This window comes from Aegilops tauschii, chromosome 2, assembly GCF_002575655.3.
Source record: "Aegilops tauschii subsp. strangulata cultivar AL8/78 chromosome 2, Aet v6.0, whole genome shotgun sequence".
In the NCBI taxonomy this organism is placed as follows: Eukaryota; Viridiplantae; Streptophyta; class Magnoliopsida; order Poales; family Poaceae; genus Aegilops; species Aegilops tauschii.
Window position 1 is genome coordinate 620,379,072 of NC_053036.3, and position 17,718 is coordinate 620,396,789.

The 17,718-nt window shown below is 44.7% G+C and overlaps 3 protein-coding genes across 16 annotated transcripts; all 3 read left to right on the forward strand.

The window, feature by feature from the left end:
• Positions 1-1,310: 1,310 nt before the first annotated feature.
• LOC141041830 (G-type lectin S-receptor-like serine/threonine-protein kinase B120) lies at positions 1,311-6,756 on the forward strand. Of its 14 annotated transcripts, none has more exons than XM_073509312.1 (8): positions 1,311-1,645; positions 2,429-3,645; positions 4,207-4,296; positions 4,389-4,573; positions 4,842-5,052; positions 5,183-5,420; positions 6,032-6,182; positions 6,264-6,756. In XM_073509312.1, exons 2-8 carry the CDS (start codon positions 2,706-2,708, stop codon positions 6,564-6,566), a joined length of 2,118 nt encoding a protein of 705 aa, XP_073365413.1. In that variant the 5' UTR covers positions 1,311-1,645; positions 2,429-2,705; the 3' UTR covers positions 6,567-6,756. The 14 variants fall into 14 exon arrangements, 10 of the variants coding, with proteins under 10 accessions (XP_073365413.1, XP_073365404.1, XP_073365411.1 ...); XM_073509304.1 differs by having other exon boundaries at positions 1,358-1,645; positions 2,012-3,645; XM_073509306.1 differs by having other exon boundaries at positions 1,358-1,645; positions 2,012-3,645; positions 4,392-4,573.
• Positions 6,757-7,246: 490 nt separating this feature from the next.
• On the forward strand, positions 7,247-11,962 carry LOC109753554 (G-type lectin S-receptor-like serine/threonine-protein kinase At1g11330). Its single transcript, XM_073509313.1, has 8 exons — positions 7,247-7,809; positions 7,920-9,472; positions 9,851-9,961; positions 10,043-10,224; positions 10,312-10,522; positions 10,615-10,852; positions 10,953-11,106; positions 11,211-11,962. The coding sequence occupies exons 2-8, from the start codon at positions 8,236-8,238 to the stop codon at positions 11,511-11,513; spliced, it is 2,436 nt and encodes an 811-aa protein (XP_073365414.1). The 5' UTR covers positions 7,247-7,809; positions 7,920-8,235; the 3' UTR covers positions 11,514-11,962.
• On the forward strand, positions 11,591-16,385 carry LOC109753599 (G-type lectin S-receptor-like serine/threonine-protein kinase B120). The gene is made up of 8 exons (XM_040400713.3): positions 11,591-11,684; positions 12,967-14,034; positions 14,514-14,639; positions 14,722-14,903; positions 14,977-15,187; positions 15,308-15,545; positions 15,622-15,775; positions 15,880-16,385. The coding sequence occupies exons 1-8, from the start codon at positions 11,591-11,593 to the stop codon at positions 16,180-16,182; spliced, it is 2,376 nt and encodes a 791-aa protein (XP_040256647.3). The 3' UTR covers positions 16,183-16,385.
• The last annotated feature ends 1,333 nt before the right edge of the window (positions 16,386-17,718 follow it).

The window sequence follows — 17,718 nt, forward strand, 5'->3', positions numbered from 1 at the left end:
ACGTTATTCTTCATCGGCGGCGGTTGCTGCTCTGGTGAGCTGGTCCTATGGGGCCATAGCACAATGACTTTCCGTCTGCATACTACAACAAGTTGTGCCCGCCTACGGCGAGGGAGGGGCGATGACGGCCGGCGCGCCTTCAACTCGCTTCAGTGCTTGAAGTTGTCGCTAGGTGGTCTAATCTCTCTATACTTATGGGGCCAACATTTCGTGATCTGTATCACTCGTAATATTGGGGTGCATCCCCTAAAAAAGGTAATATTGGGGTGACATATTTTAGGGTACATTTTATAAAAAAATCTTTATAAAGGACAATATATCAACATCAAGGTGATATCGGTTACACCTGGTCTCAGCAGCAACAAAAATATTAAGAACAAACTGAGACATCGAGAATGCACACAATCACATTATCAGAAAAACAAAGGGCATAACCCCAAAATATCATGATGCCGCTATCAACGGCCAGGCATAGGCGATGGGACAACCACACCTTGCATGACCATTGACAACACATAGAGTGCTATAAAAGATGTGATGCCTCAGAAGTGAAGAACCCGCGGGCACCGCCATCGCCGGATCTAATCTCAATGTGGTTGCACCGGAACCCTCTAAGCTACTCCCTTTGTTCCAGTTTATAACAAATTCACACCTTTTAAAAATTAACTTTGATTATCAATTTTTTATATTTGCGGTAAAATTTTGACATGGGGCAGTTGATGTGGTTTTTAGGACAAACTAGTGAAAAAACCAAAAATGGGAGAAAATATCAGAACAGAGTGATGAAGGGGAGAGGGAGGGGGTTGTATTTAAAGCTGCACCAAGGACAACCGAACGAGAAACCTCACATTTGTATTAAGTAGGAGAGACAAGACATATGAATTATACTGACCCAAAGTAACCATCTTTCTCTGTATACTTTTACGATTTTTCATGTGTCTTCTTTGGTTCTAATTTTTCCCTCTTTAACTTTATGGATTTATTTTGCTCAAAATATATTAACTTATACAGATATTAGACGTTTTAGGAGGTCGCTACTTTAGTGATCTAAAAACGCTCTTATATTTGTTTACGGAGGGAGTACTTTTTATGTGCCATTTCTTATTTTTGAATATTTACTGCACCGATCACTCGTCTCGGCCCATACAGAATCGTGGAAAGGACACCACTGTTTGGGCTTGGGCCTCATACTAAGTCTGAAGTGCACATAACGGGGCAAAAGCCCAGTTGGTGTTCATCGGCGTGGCTCCCTGTCTTGACCATTCGTCTCTTCTCAAAAAAAAAAGGAAAAAAAAAACCATTCGGCGCCCATCTCTGGTTTAGCAGCAGCAGCCAGCCCCAAATCCATTCGGCGCCCATCCATTGCCGCGGCGATACTCATCGAGCAATCCGGGCGCGACGCGATGGGGGAGCTGCGGCGTCGCTCCGATCCCAATCGACCATGGTGCGCAGGTCCGGCACCGAGAGGAAGAAGGCGTCGGGGTCGTCCGGTCGCTTCTCGCGGTGGTCGCTGGCTTGGGCCGCGCCCGCGTCGGCGGCGGCGGTAGGTGGCCGTGCAGTGGGCGTCCGCTGACTCGTCGTCAACACCAACTAGCCAACCACGGCTGTCTCACGACAAGCGACGCTTCCGCGCAGGCACAGCGAGGTTTCCCCTGTCGCACTTTCCAATCTGAATCTGAATGCGCGTGTAGCAACTGTAGCCATGTGTCAGGTCTGCTGCCTCCCCTGGTGTAAACGAGCTCAAAGTTTATATGCTTGCAGAGGCAATTTCAAGCAGGAATTTAAATGGCTTATTCACACATCTAAGAGGAACAAATACTCTTCACTTGAGGCTTTTCGTTGATAATAGTCTAGCTTTTAGCCCTTGCTGTAGCCTCCTTCAGTCAACCTTAGCTGCCTCAGTCTATCTAGGCTTTTCTCTTTCTTTGTTTTAGTCTTTTGTACATATGTACTTTTGAAAATTATTAGTAAAAATACAATGACTATATAACGTGGCGCATCTGATCTGCAGTGAGGTGTCGCCTTCGCCGTCTCACTCCAAAGTCCACCAAGAATCCCCAATGTGGATTCGTAGTTCCGGATTTTCCTTCTGGCTTGCATCATCCTTGAAGGCTTGGAGCAACATTTGAGAAGGCCTTGTCAGCACTGATTTAGTCTAGGTCCTTGCTGTCCACACCGAAACATCAGTGTTGAACTGATGATAGCAGAGTTTAGCATTTTGATAAAAACAACATCAGTTTGACTGACGGCTCCCAACCATACACGTAGCTACTTCCTGTTATGGAGAACCGTGTGCCTCAGAGTCAGCTAATCAAATCATCCTTGTATATGTATGCTATTTTCTTCACCGGGGGCTGGCACACGAAGGAGGCGTAATGGATATGTCCTGCTTCCCCATTTTCATCCTCCTGTTCTTGTTTCCTTTCAGCAAATCTGATGATCAACTGACACAAGGGAAGCCACTCTCCCCCGGTGACATCCTCATCTCCAAGGACGGCGTCTTCGCTCTCGGCTTCTTCTCCCCCGCCAACTCCAACAAGAGCCTATATGTTGGAATTTGGTTCTACAACATCCCGGAGAGCAGCCGCGCCATCGTATGGGTCGCCAACCGCGACAACCCGGCCACCACCGCTTCACCCGCGGCACTCGCCATCAGCGTCAAGTCCGACCTCGTGCTGTCGGATTCCGGAGGCCACACACTTTGGATGACAAAGAACAACGTCACGGCGGATGAAGACGCGAGAGCCTCTGCGGTGCTGCTCGACACGGGGAACTTGGTCCTCCGGTCGCCGAACGGTACAGTCATATGGCAGAGCTTCGATCACCCGACCGACACCATCCTCCCGGGCATGAGGTTTCTGCTGAGCTACAAGGGTCGTGTGATGGGGCGCCTTGTCGCTTGGAAGGGCCCGGATGACCCATCCGTAGGAGACTTCTCGTTCGGTCTGGACCCAGACTTGGGCATGCAGATTGTCACTTGGCATGGTGCCAAGCTGTACTGCCGCATCAGTGTGTGGAACGGCGCATCGGTGTCCGGCGGCACATACCCAGGCAACAGCAGCTCCGTCGTGTACCAGACCATCGTCAACACAGGGGACAGGTTCTATCTAATGTACTCAATCTCCGACGATTCACCGTACGCACGCATCATGCTCGACTACACCGGCACCATGAGCCTCCTCACCTGGAACAGCTACTCCTCATCATGGATAGCCACATCCGAGCGCCCCTCCGGCGGTTATGGCGTCTATGGCTCTTGTGGCCCGTTTGGCTACTCTGACTTCACGGGGGCCACCCCCACATGCCAGTGCTTGGATGGGTTTGAGCCTGATCCAATGAATTCCTCGAGAGTGTGCCGGAGAGTGGAAGCACTGAAATGTGGCAGCAAAAATCATTTTCTGCGCTTGTCCGGAATGAAGGTGCCCGACAGGTTCTTGCACATCCGAAACAGAAGCTTTGACCAGTGTGCGGCGGAGTGCAGCCGCAACTGCTCATGCACAGCGTATGCTTACGCCAACCTCAGCAGTGCAGGCACTCTGGGGGATCAGACAAGGTGCTTGGTTTGGACAGGGGAGCTTGTCGACACGTGGAAGACCAACAACTATGGCGAGAACCTGTACATCCGCCTTGGGGACTCTCCTGCTGGTATGGACGACATTACTGTTTCGGACCAATAGCTTTTCTTTTGTTTACTTGGATGCACCACACCTTTTTTTCTGAATCATCCAGCAGAGATAAGTACAAAGACACAAGGGAGGTTGTGCTGGGAGACAGGTTTATGCTTTAGACTATTGTTGCGCCGTCTGGAGAAGAGATTTCAAACTGGGAAATTTTAGACATAGGACTGTAGGAGAACATACTACTCGTCCCTGGTGCCACTACATAATTAGCCAGTTCCCTTTGTGTGTGTAGATTCAGGAAATGACATTTATTCATGAAATGGCAAACAGCTTGCCTTTTCTATTTATCATAGAGCTCTGTTATACAGGGAAATTGCGAGTATTTCGTAGTACTGCACCCTCAGTTTTACCACATGCCTAGCAGTACCGCTCGAGGGGTTACTGAAATTGAGAATACCTAGGTACAGGGAAACTGCAAATATTTTGTACTACTGCACCCTCAGTCATGGTACTTCATGCAAGTAACTAAATCCATACTCTTGCAAGTAATACTTGATGCGGTAAATTCTGTTGGGATACATTTCAGCAGTTCACAAGAATAGCAATTTAGTGAAGATTCTGCCCCCGGTTGTAGCATGCCTGCTGCTACTCACGTGCATAGCCCTTGTCTGGAAATGTGAGTACAGAGATAGAATAATAATCACCTTCCTTTCCTTCATACCAAGCTGTTCTTCAAATTTTAATCAGTTAAGTGCCAATGCCGATCAGCAGGGGTACGGCGAAAGAAGGAAATTAAGAAGAAGCTGATGCTACGATACTTGAGTGCTTCTAGTGAGCTTGGAGGCAAAAATTCAGATTTTCCGTTTGTTAGTTTCGAAGATATTGTGGCCGCAACGGATAATTTCTCCGACTCCAATATGCTTGGAATGGGAGGTTTCGGCAAAGTTTACAAGGTAAAACTAAGCTTAATTAACATCGGCAAGTAGGGTACAATATGTCTGCCAGAATTGTGGTCTGACTTTGTAAATATGTCTTTTTTTAATTTCCTTCTAATTGACATTTGACACCATAATGGTCCTGTCAATCTATTCAAATTATCTTCAGTATAATATGTCAAAAAACACAGTAGTTTCAGTGGAGAAAGAAAGTTGTGGCTTTAATTGTTTCTCAGTTCAGAATGATGGAATTAAGCACCTCACAAAAATGTATACAATTATGTAGGGAATACTGGAAGATGACAAGGAAGTTGCTATCAAAAGGCTTGGCAGTGGTTCTGGGCAAGGTATAGAGGAATTCAGAAATGAAGTGACTCTAATTGCCAAATTGCAGCACAGAAACCTAGTTAGACTTCTTAGTTGCTGCATTCATGATGATGAGAAGTTATTGATCTATGAATACATGCCTAACAAAAGCCTGGATTCCTTCCTTTTTGGTATATTCCGACTTCTGATCTCATGTTGCACAAAATTCTCAATGTTGACCATAAAGTTTTTTTTTTCAGATTCTGAAAGAATATGCATGATGACTAACAATTTGTTTTATTGAACTGTTCATGCTGCAAGATAATACAAGAAAAGATGTCCTTGATTGGCTGACACGGTTCAAAATAATTAAAGGGGTGGCAAGAGGCCTTCTTTATCTCCACCAAGATTCAAGATTAACAATAATTCATAGAGATCTTAAAGCAAGCAACATTTTGTTGGACAATGAAATGAATCCTAAAATATCAGACTTTGGTATGGCAAGGATATTTGGTGGAAACCAGCAGCAAGGAAACACTATTAGAGTTGTTGGAACATAGTAAGTAATTCATGTGCTGAGCAGTGTCTAGGATATTGTTTCAATCTTAGGGACAGAATCAAGTTGGCAGGGATGAATACCTTTACTCCCATTGCCTGGTATATTTTTGGTTTGTTAAGTTCAACTTGTGTTCTCAATGCTAGTGAAATGCTTCGATGAGTTTAGCTGGGTACTATTTTTTTCTATATAATAATTCAAAAACTAAAGGCTGTTGTTAAAAAGTGAGGGCAGTTATGAGAAAATTTAAATAATTAACCAGATTTGTCGGATATCTTTGCTTCGCTGCCCTGTCGGATGAAAGTTATGAAATTAGAATCTTATGTTTGTTCGGTGATTCAGTAATTTAGGATGAGCTTAGTTAAGAGCACTTTCACTTTTGAATTTTAATCTCTATTATCTTTGCAATTGCCAATTCCGATTTAAATCCCCCAAAGCCACAGATCTTCACTCGTGTTTGATTAGGATGTTCCATGCAAGTCATGAAAGAGATATAGATGGTTTTGGATAAGTGTAAAACTAGACTATTTAATATTGTGACCAAACTGCTCCTTAGTAAGACCCACACTATTTTCTTTAAAAGGTGCACTGAGGCAAACTTAATGTTTAAACAGCGGTTACATGTCTCCAGAATATGTGATGGGTGGCGCCTTTTCTGTTAAGTCGGACATCTACAGCTTTGGTGTTCTTCTCTTGGAGATTGTAAGTGGCTTGAAGATCAGCTCACCTCAGCTCATAATGAACTTCCCAAACCTTACAACTTATGTAAGTATCATGGAATGCTTGAACTTGGTGACCTAAACAAAACTAGAGTTAATTGGTTGAAACTTGAATTTATTCCATCAGGCGTGGAGATTATGGGAAGGTGGAAATGCAATGGAACTGGTGGACTCAACAATTGCTGGTAGCTGTCCAATTCATGAAGTTCTACGGTGCATTCACGTGGGACTCTTGTGTGTTCAACACCATTCAGATGCTAGGCCACTCATGTCATCAGTTGTGTTTATGTTGGAGAATGAAATCGCTTTGCTTCCAGAGCCGGAGCAACCTGCATATTTTGCAGCAAGAAAGCAGGAAAATGGACATACCAGGGAAAACATGGATAATTCACAAAATACCATGAGTATCACAACACTAATAGGGCGTTAGATGTTTAATGTCAACTTCTACAATATATTGGAACCCCATAAAAGGTGTAAACTCTCTAATTTACTGTACATAAATTATGATTTTCAGCATAGTGGTGGTAGTAACCTCTGTTAGTTTATCACATGTGAAGCACCGAAGTGGACTTTACTGTGTATGAAGAAAATGTGGATAATGCATTATTACTGAAGGTTTATATTGTTTCTCGTCTCAGAGAAGGTGTTTCTATTCCGAGATGCTTGTGTTTATCTTCATTTGCTATGAATAAGGTTTCCATCATAGCATGTTAGTATGCCCTGCATTATATCTTTACCCTGTGATTGCTCCGTGTCGGCTGCTCATTTTTTCCCCTCACAATAAAGGCTAAAGATCCAACCTCAGTGTATGACCAAGTGCCATCATTAACAGGATGCTCCACCCTTATTTGGGGGGAAATATGTAAACACCTTTCAAAATTACATGAACAAATTTCGCCATGTGCATTAATTTTTAAATATATGAATATATGTTTTGAAAGTATATGGATATATTTTTCGCATGCAGGAACTTTTTTCTAACATGAGATGAATATTATATATATATATATATATATATATATATATATTCAGATATATGATTTTTTTATTTTTTATGTAAACTGTCTCCACTTTGAAATAAAATATGAAATTATTAAAAAAACTTACTAGAAAAGAAAATATTTTTGATTATTTATGGAAAAAACACATTAATTGGCCGCGCTAGTGGTGAGCTTTGAGCGGTGCCAAGTAAACCTGCAGCCCGCTTGGTATTGCTAGATAGAAGGGCCTCCAGCCCACAAGCAAGTAGCGGCCATTTACCACTGAAAAAAAAAAACTAGCCGCAGTGCCCCCACCCTCCACTGCCGCCGCCGGCTCGCCGCAGTCCCCACTGCCGCCGCCGGTCCAGCAGCCATGCCGCCACCGCCATATGCGTCTCCGGCGCCTAGTCTCCCCTGCTTCCCCTCTCATTCCAGGCGGCCATGGCAAGCGGCCGGAACCTCATCGCGCCGTCGCGGCCACCCTCCCCTAATTTCCCCCGCCTGTCATCTCCAGCCGCGACAGCCTGCTCGCGCTCGCCGTCGATCGGTACGTGATCGTCCCACCCACTCGAGTTGACAAATCGGATGCTGCCTGATAATTTTTTCTTCCTGAAGCGACGGGTGCTGCCTGATAAGGGGACAGTGTGCCCGCACGTCGCCGCGACGACCCCGCCGGAGCTCCATCTGACGGTAACACTCACCTTTCGTCTAACATGTACTTCCCACGCTTCCTGCCAAAGAGCGGCGAGTCGTCAACGATGCTGAGATCTGACATTAATTTCTGCACCATCCTGTTGCAGTGTTGCGTCAGGTTGTCTGGTGGCCTGGCTGTGTGAGATCCAAGTCCCCGGACTATTGCTACCATGGCGCATTTATGCCGACGAGGACTGCGATGGGACTCCGGTCACCCGATGGTTGTGAGTCGACCACGGTTTCTTGGCGTGTTTGATACAATCAACACATCCATGGCTTTGACATGGAGCATTTCTTGGTCCTTTAATTCCCCACAAAGATCAGCAGCTAGCAGTTTCATATCTGCAAGCAAGCAAATACAGAGCATTTCTTTCATACCATCTCCTTACTTTGCCCTTCACAAGCATATGCGAAGAAGGCTTAATGGGCATGACTCTGCTCCCCCTTTTCATCCTCCTAATATTGATTTGTCTCTGCAAATCCGATGACCGCCTAACACCTACGAAGCCACTCTTGCCTGGCGACAAGCTCGTCTCCAACAATGGCATCTTTGCTCTTGGTTTCTTCTCCCCAGAAAACTCGAGCGCAAACTCATATGTAGGCATATGGTACCATGACATACCGGAGCGGACATATGTTTGGGTGGCCAACCGCGACAACCCAATCGGTAGCGGTTTGTCAGGGAAGTTGGTTCTCACCAACAGCTCTGACCTTGTCTTGTCGGATTCCAAGGGCCGTATCCTTTGGAGGACGGCGAACAACGTCACCGCCGGGGGTGACGGGGCTGTGGCGCTGCTGCTCGAGGGGGGGAACTTTGCCATCCAGTTGCAGAATTTCACGCAGATATGGCAGAGCTATGATCACCCGACTGACACCATCCTCCCCGGCTTCAAGTTATGGGCGAACTACAAGACCCACACAGCTGTGCGCATCGTTGCTTGGAAGGGTTCTCAAGACCCATCCACCGGGAAATTCCTCCTCAGTCGTGACCCCAGCACGGGCCTCCAGATCCTCACCTGGCGCGGGACAAGCAAGTACTGGCGCAGCGGACTGTGGAACGGTGCAGAAGCCTCGGACAAGAACGGATACATGTGGTCCCAGAACGTCGATGATGGGGAGACCATCTACTCGACGTACAACACTGGCAACAGCTCCTCCCGGAGATCACACTGGAAGCTGGACTACACAGGCGACTTGATGCTCAGGATCTGGAGTGGCCAGTCATGGGTGGTTCTGTTCAAGCGCCCAGATGATGGCTGCCGCCAATACGGCTCGTGTGGTCCGTTTGGCTACTGTGACATGCCCACCAGGGAGTGCAGGTGCCTTGATGGGTTCGAGCCGGCGGACGGCTTCAGCGCCAACTTCTCCAGAGGATGCGTGAGAAAGGAGGCGCTGACATGTCGTGGCTACCATTTCTCGGCCTTGCCTGGGATGAAGGTACCTGACGAATTTGTGTATGTTAGGAGCAGAAGCTTCGAGGAGTGCACTGCTGAGTGTGAGCGTAACTGCTCCTGCACCGCGTATGCTTACGCCAATCTGAGCAGTATTGTCGCAACCGGTGGCCCATCAAGATGCTTGGTCTGGACAGGGGAGCTTGTCGACTTAGAGAAGACAGGCGTACTTGGTGGCAACCTGTACCTTCGGCTTGCTGGCTCTCCTGGTATGTATTGTTCCATACTTCCATGGCTGCTTTAATTCTTTTAACCGGCAGTAATAGTCTGCTTGTGAAACTACGAACACCAGCCTTTCCTACCCGGGACTTATAGTTGTTATCATCGAATAAACTCATCAGTTAGCATTTCATTCAGAATTGTGTCGGTAGGCTAGTTTTCCATCTCACACACTTGTAACACTGCACTAGTTAGCCAAGTTACTTTTGGTGTCTGCAAGTACTCATTTCTGAAACAAAATCTGTAACTATAGTTGAGATACAAGATGCATTTTACTACCTTCTTTGGTATTATATGCAAGTAAATCGATATCTTGTACTCATTGAGAAAAAGGTAAATGTGTACTCTTTTCATTATTTTCTTGACAGGACACAACAGGAAGAGTGGTGTCCGTGTGGTATTAAAGATTTCACTCCCAGTTATATCGTTCCTGGTGATACTCTCATGCATATATCTTGTCTGTATATGCAAGCTAAGAGGTAGAATAAGGGACTCCAGTTTCCTGTAATATGATGTTCATGTAATAGTGCTGAGTGGTTACGTTACTGATATTTCTGCAGGGAAACAAGTAAACAAAGAAAGCATGAAAAGACCGGCCCTGGAACAGTTTAGCACTTCGCAAGAAGTTTGGGATCAAAATTTGGAATTGCGCTCTATTAGGTTCGAAGACATCGCTGCTGCAACAAACAGTTTCCATGACACGAACGTACTTGGAAAAGGAGGGTTCGGCAAAGTCTATAAGGTTGTAAAAACACTTGACTTTGTCAATTAATTACAACATATAATTTCCTCCTTGTTAATTTGTTTCAATAATTATGAAATTACACAGGGAACACTAGAAAACGGAAAGGAAGTTGCTGTTAAAAGGCTTAGCAAGGGTTCTGAGCAGGGTATAGAGCATTTTATAAATGAAGTGGTTCTTATTGCCAAATTGCAGCACAAGAATCTAGTTAGACTTCTTGGCTGTTGTATTCATGAGGATGAGAAGTTGCTTATTTATGAATACTTGCCCAACAAAAGCCTAGACAAGTTTCTCTTTGGTATGTTCTAATCCCATTCTCTAGAAAGTAGTCTCTGAACGGCTAACTAGATGCCTTGCACTCATGTGCATACACATCCTGTTCTTTGGCAGATACTGCAAGGAAGTCTGTACTTAACTGGACAAGAAGGTTCAACATAATCAAAGGGGTAGCTAGAGGACTTATGTATCTCCACCAAGATTCGAGAACGACGATAATCCATAGAGACCTCAAACCAAGCAACATCCTGCTAGATGTGGAGATGAACCCGAAAATATCAGATTTTGGAATGGCAAGGATCTTTGGAGGCAACGAGCAACAGGAAAGTACCAGACGAGTTGTTGGGACTTAGTAAGTAATTCTTGCACTAGCTCTTTGTCTCAAAATTTCATTCATACGCCTGAAATAACTCAAACTACACATATACTTGCATGTGAAATGATTTAAACAGCGGGTACATGTCACCTGAGTATGCGATGGAGGGCATTTTTTCCGTCAAGTCTGACAGCTACAGCTTTGGTATTTTGCTACTGGAGATTGTAAGTGGATTAAAGATCAGCTCACCTCATCATCTTGTGATGGACTTTTCAAACCTCATATCCTATGTAAGTGTTACGTGCTGTGTTATGAGATGCTTCAGATCCTGATAACTGAACCCAAAATATAGCATTAGCAAATATAAATTACGGATTTTGCCGTGATATTTCAGGCTTGGAACCTGTGGGCAGATGGAAAAGTGAGGGATTTCGTGGACGCAGCCGTCACGGAGAGCTATTCGCTTGACGAAGTGTCCAAGTGCATCCATGTTGGGCTCTTGTGTGTCCAGGACAACTCCAGTGCTAGGCCACACATGTCATCGGTAGTGTCCATGCTCGACAGTGAAGCCATGCCTCGTGCAGCGCCGGAGCAACCTGTGTATTTTGCACGGATAAACTATGAAAGCAGTGAAGCGATGGAAGACACTGAGAACTCTGCTAATGGCGTGAGCCTTACGGCACTAGAAGGACGATGACTCCCATTAGCTGCTGCATGTATGTGATGAGAAGTAGGACAATTGAGTTGTCTCAATAAGGCGCTGCTTGATAGACAATGCTATTTGAGGGACTGCCCATCATAAGGAGATTATTCGATCAACACAAGGTGATATTGCACATATGTGGAGCGCCGCCATCCATGTCACCGGGTACAACTAACCTCCGCCTTGTCATCACTTTGCTCATCTAAAACATCGTATTAATCCTTCTTAGTTTATTTCTCTGTCTAGTCTAGTATTTATTTTACGTTATAGCAATACTTAGTTAAACTCCCTCTTTTACCATTTTCCCTGGCAACCAATTAGAGTAAACTATTTTCAAACTCCGGCTTGAGTGCGAGCATAGCTGTGTTCGTGACAATGTACTGCAGGGTTGATAATTATCTTTTTATAAGTTCTCTATGGCTTCGGCACATAAACTGGGCAAATACTTCCCGTAAATTGTGCTTGACAACAATTCAGGGCGCTTGCCCAATACCCCCCCCCCCCCCCTAAACGCCTGGGGACAGCCTGGCTAGTGCCCAAACAAAAAATGAACGCTCAACTGGACCCCTCAAAGCCAGCCCAAACGTCCGGGCCGTCCAGCTCCCCTCAAACCCAGCCCATATGTTAGTGGATTTGGGGCTGCCCGGGCGCGTCCGCCACATCTTGCCTGCCACCCCGATCCCACAAATACCTCGTCCATACCCGTATTTGGACCAACTCCACTACACTTCACTTTACTTTCAATTCGCTCCGCCCAACTCCTCTCCGGTGATCTTCTGCCATTTTTGGCATGGCGTGCATCGGATCTGAGGCCAACAACTTCGTATCCGGCGACTAGACCTCATCCCCTGCACCGACGAGGAAGAGATAGCTGCCCGACTGGCTTGCCACTGGTCTTGGGAGGATGTTCCAGCTCTGGTGGGGCTTAGAACCAGCAGCGGCAATGTGCCCGTTGGCGGCTCGAGTTGCATGTCCGCTCCGGATCTGGTGCTGGCGAGCGGCGGTTGGAGGTACATGCGCGCCCTTGAGGATGGCCCCGCGACATCTGAGCAACCCTGATGCTAGGTCCTTGTCCCCATGACGCTGGGCTCCGAGTCTGAGGTCAACGGTGCCAATGCACACGACCATGAATACTCTGGATGCCCCAGCTATGGCGGAAAGGCGAGGTCGCAGCACATCGTGCTCACCGTGAGAGGACGAATGTGTGTTGTGTTGGACCCCTGTGTCGTCTTGGAGCACTACCATCACGACCAAGAGGACAAGGATGGCCGTGGATGAACTTGCTCTATAACCTTATTTCACCAATAAAACATGACTAGTTTTGGTACTCTGACGACATGTGTGATAATGAGCTATGGTATGCTGTGTCTAGTATGAAGTATGTGCTATGATTTATATGAATTATGAAGTATGTCGATTGATCTACGTTGCATGAGATTATATGTAGGCATATGGTACCATGACATACCGGAGCGGACATATGTTTGGGTGGCCAACCGCGACAACCCAATCGGTAGCGGTTTGTCAGGGAAGTTGGTTCTCACCAACAGCTCTGACCTTGTCTTGTCGGATTCCAAGGGCCGTATCCTTTGGAGGACGGCGAACAACGTCACCGCCGGGGGTGACGGGGCTGTGGCGCTGCTGCTCGAGGGGGGGAACTTTGCCATCCAGTTGCAGAATTTCACGCAGATATGGCAGAGCTATGATCACCCGACTGACACCATCCTCCCCGGCTTCAAGTTATGGGCGAACTACAAGACCCACACAGCTGTGCGCATCGTTGCTTGGAAGGGTTCTCAAGACCCATCCACCGGGAAATTCCTCCTCAGTCGTGACCCCAGCACGGGCCTCCAGATCCTCACCTGGCGCGGGACAAGCAAGTACTGGCGCAGCGGACTGTGGAACGGTGCAGAAGCCTCGGACAAGAACGGATACATGTGGTCCCAGAACGTCGATGATGGGGAGACCATCTACTCGACGTACAACACTGGCAACAGCTCCTCCCGGAGATCACACTGGAAGCTGGACTACACAGGCGACTTGATGCTCAGGATCTGGAGTGGCCAGTCATGGGTGGTTCTGTTCAAGCGCCCAGATGATGGCTGCCGCCAATACGGCTCGTGTGGTCCGTTCGGCTACTGCGACATGTTCGACAAGATCAGCGGCGAGTGCAAGTGCCTCGATGGGTTCAGGCCGGCAGACGGCTTCAGCGCCAGCCCCTCCAGAGGATGCGTGAGAAAGGAGAACCTGACATGCCGCGGCGACCATTTCTTGACTTTGCCGGAGATGAAGGTGCCTGACAAGTTTGTGTATGTGAGGAACAGAAGCTTCGAGGAGTGCACTGCTGAGTGTGAGCGTGACTGCTCTTGCACCGCGTACGCTTACACCAACCTGAGCAGTATCGTGGCGACCGGTGGCCCATCAAGATGCTTGATCTGGACAGGCGAGCTTGTTGACTCTGAGAAGGCTGGTATGCTTGGTGGCAACCTGTACATTCGGCTTGCTGGTTCTCCTGGTATGTACTACTATGTTGTTACTATTGAACAAACTCATCAGTTGCATTTCATCCACAATTGTGTCAGTGAACAAACTGGGAGCACTCTGTGTTGTTTACAAGCCAGTTACTTTTGCTGTCTGCAATTCTTACTTTTGAAACAAAATTTGCAATTATATTGAGATCAAAGTTTCAAATAGCTGGATATGGCGAATAGCTGCAGCCTCAGTAGCATCCTAAATGGCGCTATAGTGCGCTAAAGCTGCTAAATTGTACACGATGTCGTTAGCATGATGTCCCACCAAATGCTATAGCACTGATATAGCATGCCATTTAAAACTTTGATTGAGGTGGATTTTTAAAAACTGCTTTGGTATTATATGCAAATGCAAGTAAATTGATACTATATTATACTCATTCAGAAAAGGATAAATTCATACTCTCACATGCTATTCTTGAATCTTGACGCAGTACTTTTTTTCCTACCATCTCCTTCACAGAACACAGTTCTGCAGTAAACACCACGAAGAGGGGTGTCAGTGTGGTATTCAAGATCGCACTTCCAGTTATAACATTCCTGCTGACACTCACATGCATATATCTCGTCTGCATATGCAAGCAAAAAGGTAGAACAAGGGACTCCAGTTTACTCTGATATGATCTTTCATGTAAAAGTGTCGAGTATTGATGTTACTGATATTTCTGCAGGGATACAAATAAACAAGGAAACCCTGAAAAAACCGGCCCTGAAACACCTGAGCACTTTGCAAGAAGTTTGGGATCAAAATTTAGAATTCCAGTCTATTATGTTCGAAGACATTGCTGCTGCAACAAACAGTTTCCATGACTCGAACGTACTTGGAAAAGGAGGTTTTGGCAAAGTCTATAAGGTTTTAAAACTTTGACTTTGTCAATTAATTACAACATTGGAAAATCTGTTTCAATAATTATGAAATCACACAGGGAATACTAGAAGATGGAAAGGAAGTTGCTGTTAAAAGGCTTAGCAAGGGTTCTGATCAGGGGATAGAGCATTTTAGAAATGAAGTGGTTCTTATTGCCAAATTGCAGCACAAGAATCTAGTTAGACTTCTTGGGTGCTGTATTCATGAGGATGAGAAGTTGCTTATTTATGAATACTTACCCAACAAAAGCCTGGACCAGTTTCTTTTTGGTATGTTCTAAACTTCTAATCCCATACTATCGAAAGTAATCTCGAATTGACCAAGCAAACTTACTTGTCTGAACGGCTTATGCCTTCCACTCATGTAAATACATGTCCTGTTCTTGGCAGATATTGCAAGGAAGTCTATGCTTGATTGGCCAAAGAGGTTCAACATAATCAAAGGGGTAGCTAGAGGACTTATGTATCTCCACCAAGATTCGAGAACGACGATAATCCATAGAGACCTCAAGCCAAGCAACATCCTGCTAGACGTGGAGATGAACCCAAAAATATCAGATTTTGGAATGGCAAGGATCTTTGGGGGCAACGAACAACAAGAAAGTACCAGACGAGTTGTTGGCACGTAGTAAGTACTTCTTTCACTAGCTCTTGGTCTGAAAAATTAATTTATAAGCCTGAAATAGCTCAAAATTTTCAAACAGCGGGTACATGTCGCCTGAGTATGCGATGGAGGGCATTTTTTCCGTCAAGTCCGACACCTACAGCTTTGGTATTTTGCTACTAGAGATTGTAAGTGGATTAAAGATCAGCTCACCACATCATCTTGTGATGGACTTTTCAAATCTCATATCATTTGTAAGTGTCCTATACTGTGTTACGAAATGCTTCAGATTCTAATAACTCAACAAGAAATGCAGTATTAGCAAATATAAATTACGAATTTTTCCATGATGTTTCAGGCATGGAACTTGTGGGCAGATGGCAAAGTGAAGGATTTCGTGGACCCAGCCGTCACGGAGAGCTACTCGCTTGATGAAGTGTCCAAGTGCATCCATGTTGGGCTCTTGTGTGTCCAGGACAGCTCCGGTGCTAGGCCTCACATGTCATCCGTTGTGTCCATGCTCGACAGTGAAGCCATGCCTCGTGCAGCGCCGAGGCAACCTATGTATTTCGCGCAGATAAATTACGAAACCAGTGATGCGACAGAAGACCTGGAAAACTCCGCCAATGGTGTGAGCCTTACGGCACTAGAAGGACGATAACTGGCTCATGTAACTGTGCCATTTCTACTAGCTATCAAGATTTACTTATATTTGAAGGAATGTATTCTAATTAAGATTTGTGTGCTTCTTTTCCTTGTTGGCCATGGCATTAAGCCCACTTTTGTTGGATTGTACCGTTGACATGGATTGACAATTTTTTGTCAAATTAGTTGAGCGATAAGTGTGATAAATGCCTTTTCTTATTTTGGTATTTTTTCTATTTCTTTATTATTATATATACATATTCACCGTTTTTTGCTATTTTATTTATTTTATAAAAAATACTTGGAAACAATATTTTGGGTTAAGAAATTAGTTCATGTAATTTAAAAAATGTTCGTCATGCATGAAAAAAGATATTCAATGTATATTAAAAATATGTCAAAAAAGTGTATAAACAATCAACATGTATTAAAATAATGTGCAACATGTATTAAAAAAGTGTTCAACATAAATTTAAAAAAGGTCATTGTGTTAATTAAAAAAATGTTTCATATCCATATGAAAACGCTCAAGTATGAAAGATATTTCTAAAAATTATTTGTATTTCGTTTTATATTGTTAGTACATAAATAAAACTAAAAAGGGCAAACAACAAAGTAAAAAAGAAATGGATAAAAGGAAAGGAAAAGGAAAGAAAAACAGGAAAAGAAAACAAATAAAGAAAAAAAAACAATAACAAAGAAATAAAATGAACTAAATCAAAAAACATAGGGGAATATGAAAAATAATATGGAAAAAAGAAACAGAAAAACATTCAATAAAAAATAAATGGAAAGAGAGAAACAAGAACATATAAACTAAGAGAAGAAATCGAATCAACAGAAGGTAAAAGCTGAAAATCAATGGTCTTTGAATGGTCCACACAGACGAGCAGTACATGGTCAACGCACAGAACCAAGAATAACTTAGACCACAGTGGCGAGCAGCAGAGTAAGGTTTTGCTTGGCAGTAAAGTATTTAAAAAAAGGGAGTATTGAAAAACTACAATATTTTACGGAAATATAGTTTGGCATTTGGGAGCACATGCTCCAGCGCGCAAAAATGTTCTTTTTTTAATGTCACAAAAATCGGGAAGAAAAAAATGTGTTCATGATCACATCCAAATACTACCAGCAAATTTTCAGGGGAAAGAGTTGTGCAAAAAAGAAAAAAAGAAATCAAACACCAAATGTTACTTTTAACTTTGTTTTTTTCGATAAAGTAGTGCTATCCCGTTTCGCATGAAAATTGTCAAGCATGCTTGTTACACTAACATGAACATCTACATAAAATTCAGATTTAATTATTTATTATTGTGAATTACATGTTTATTCAGGAGCATATGCTCCCTGGAGCCAAAACTTCCCAATATTTCATGTTTTTAGCATAGGTTGATAATAATCCAGACAATAGGTCGGCCCATCTGAGCGTTGCATGTAGGCAGTTCACCCACAGCACTCGAGTCCTATCTGCCGCTCTTTACAGGAGCCCCTATTCCTCGCCTTCAGCGACTGTAGCACCCGACTCCCTGAATGGGGCGAGCAATATGGGCCG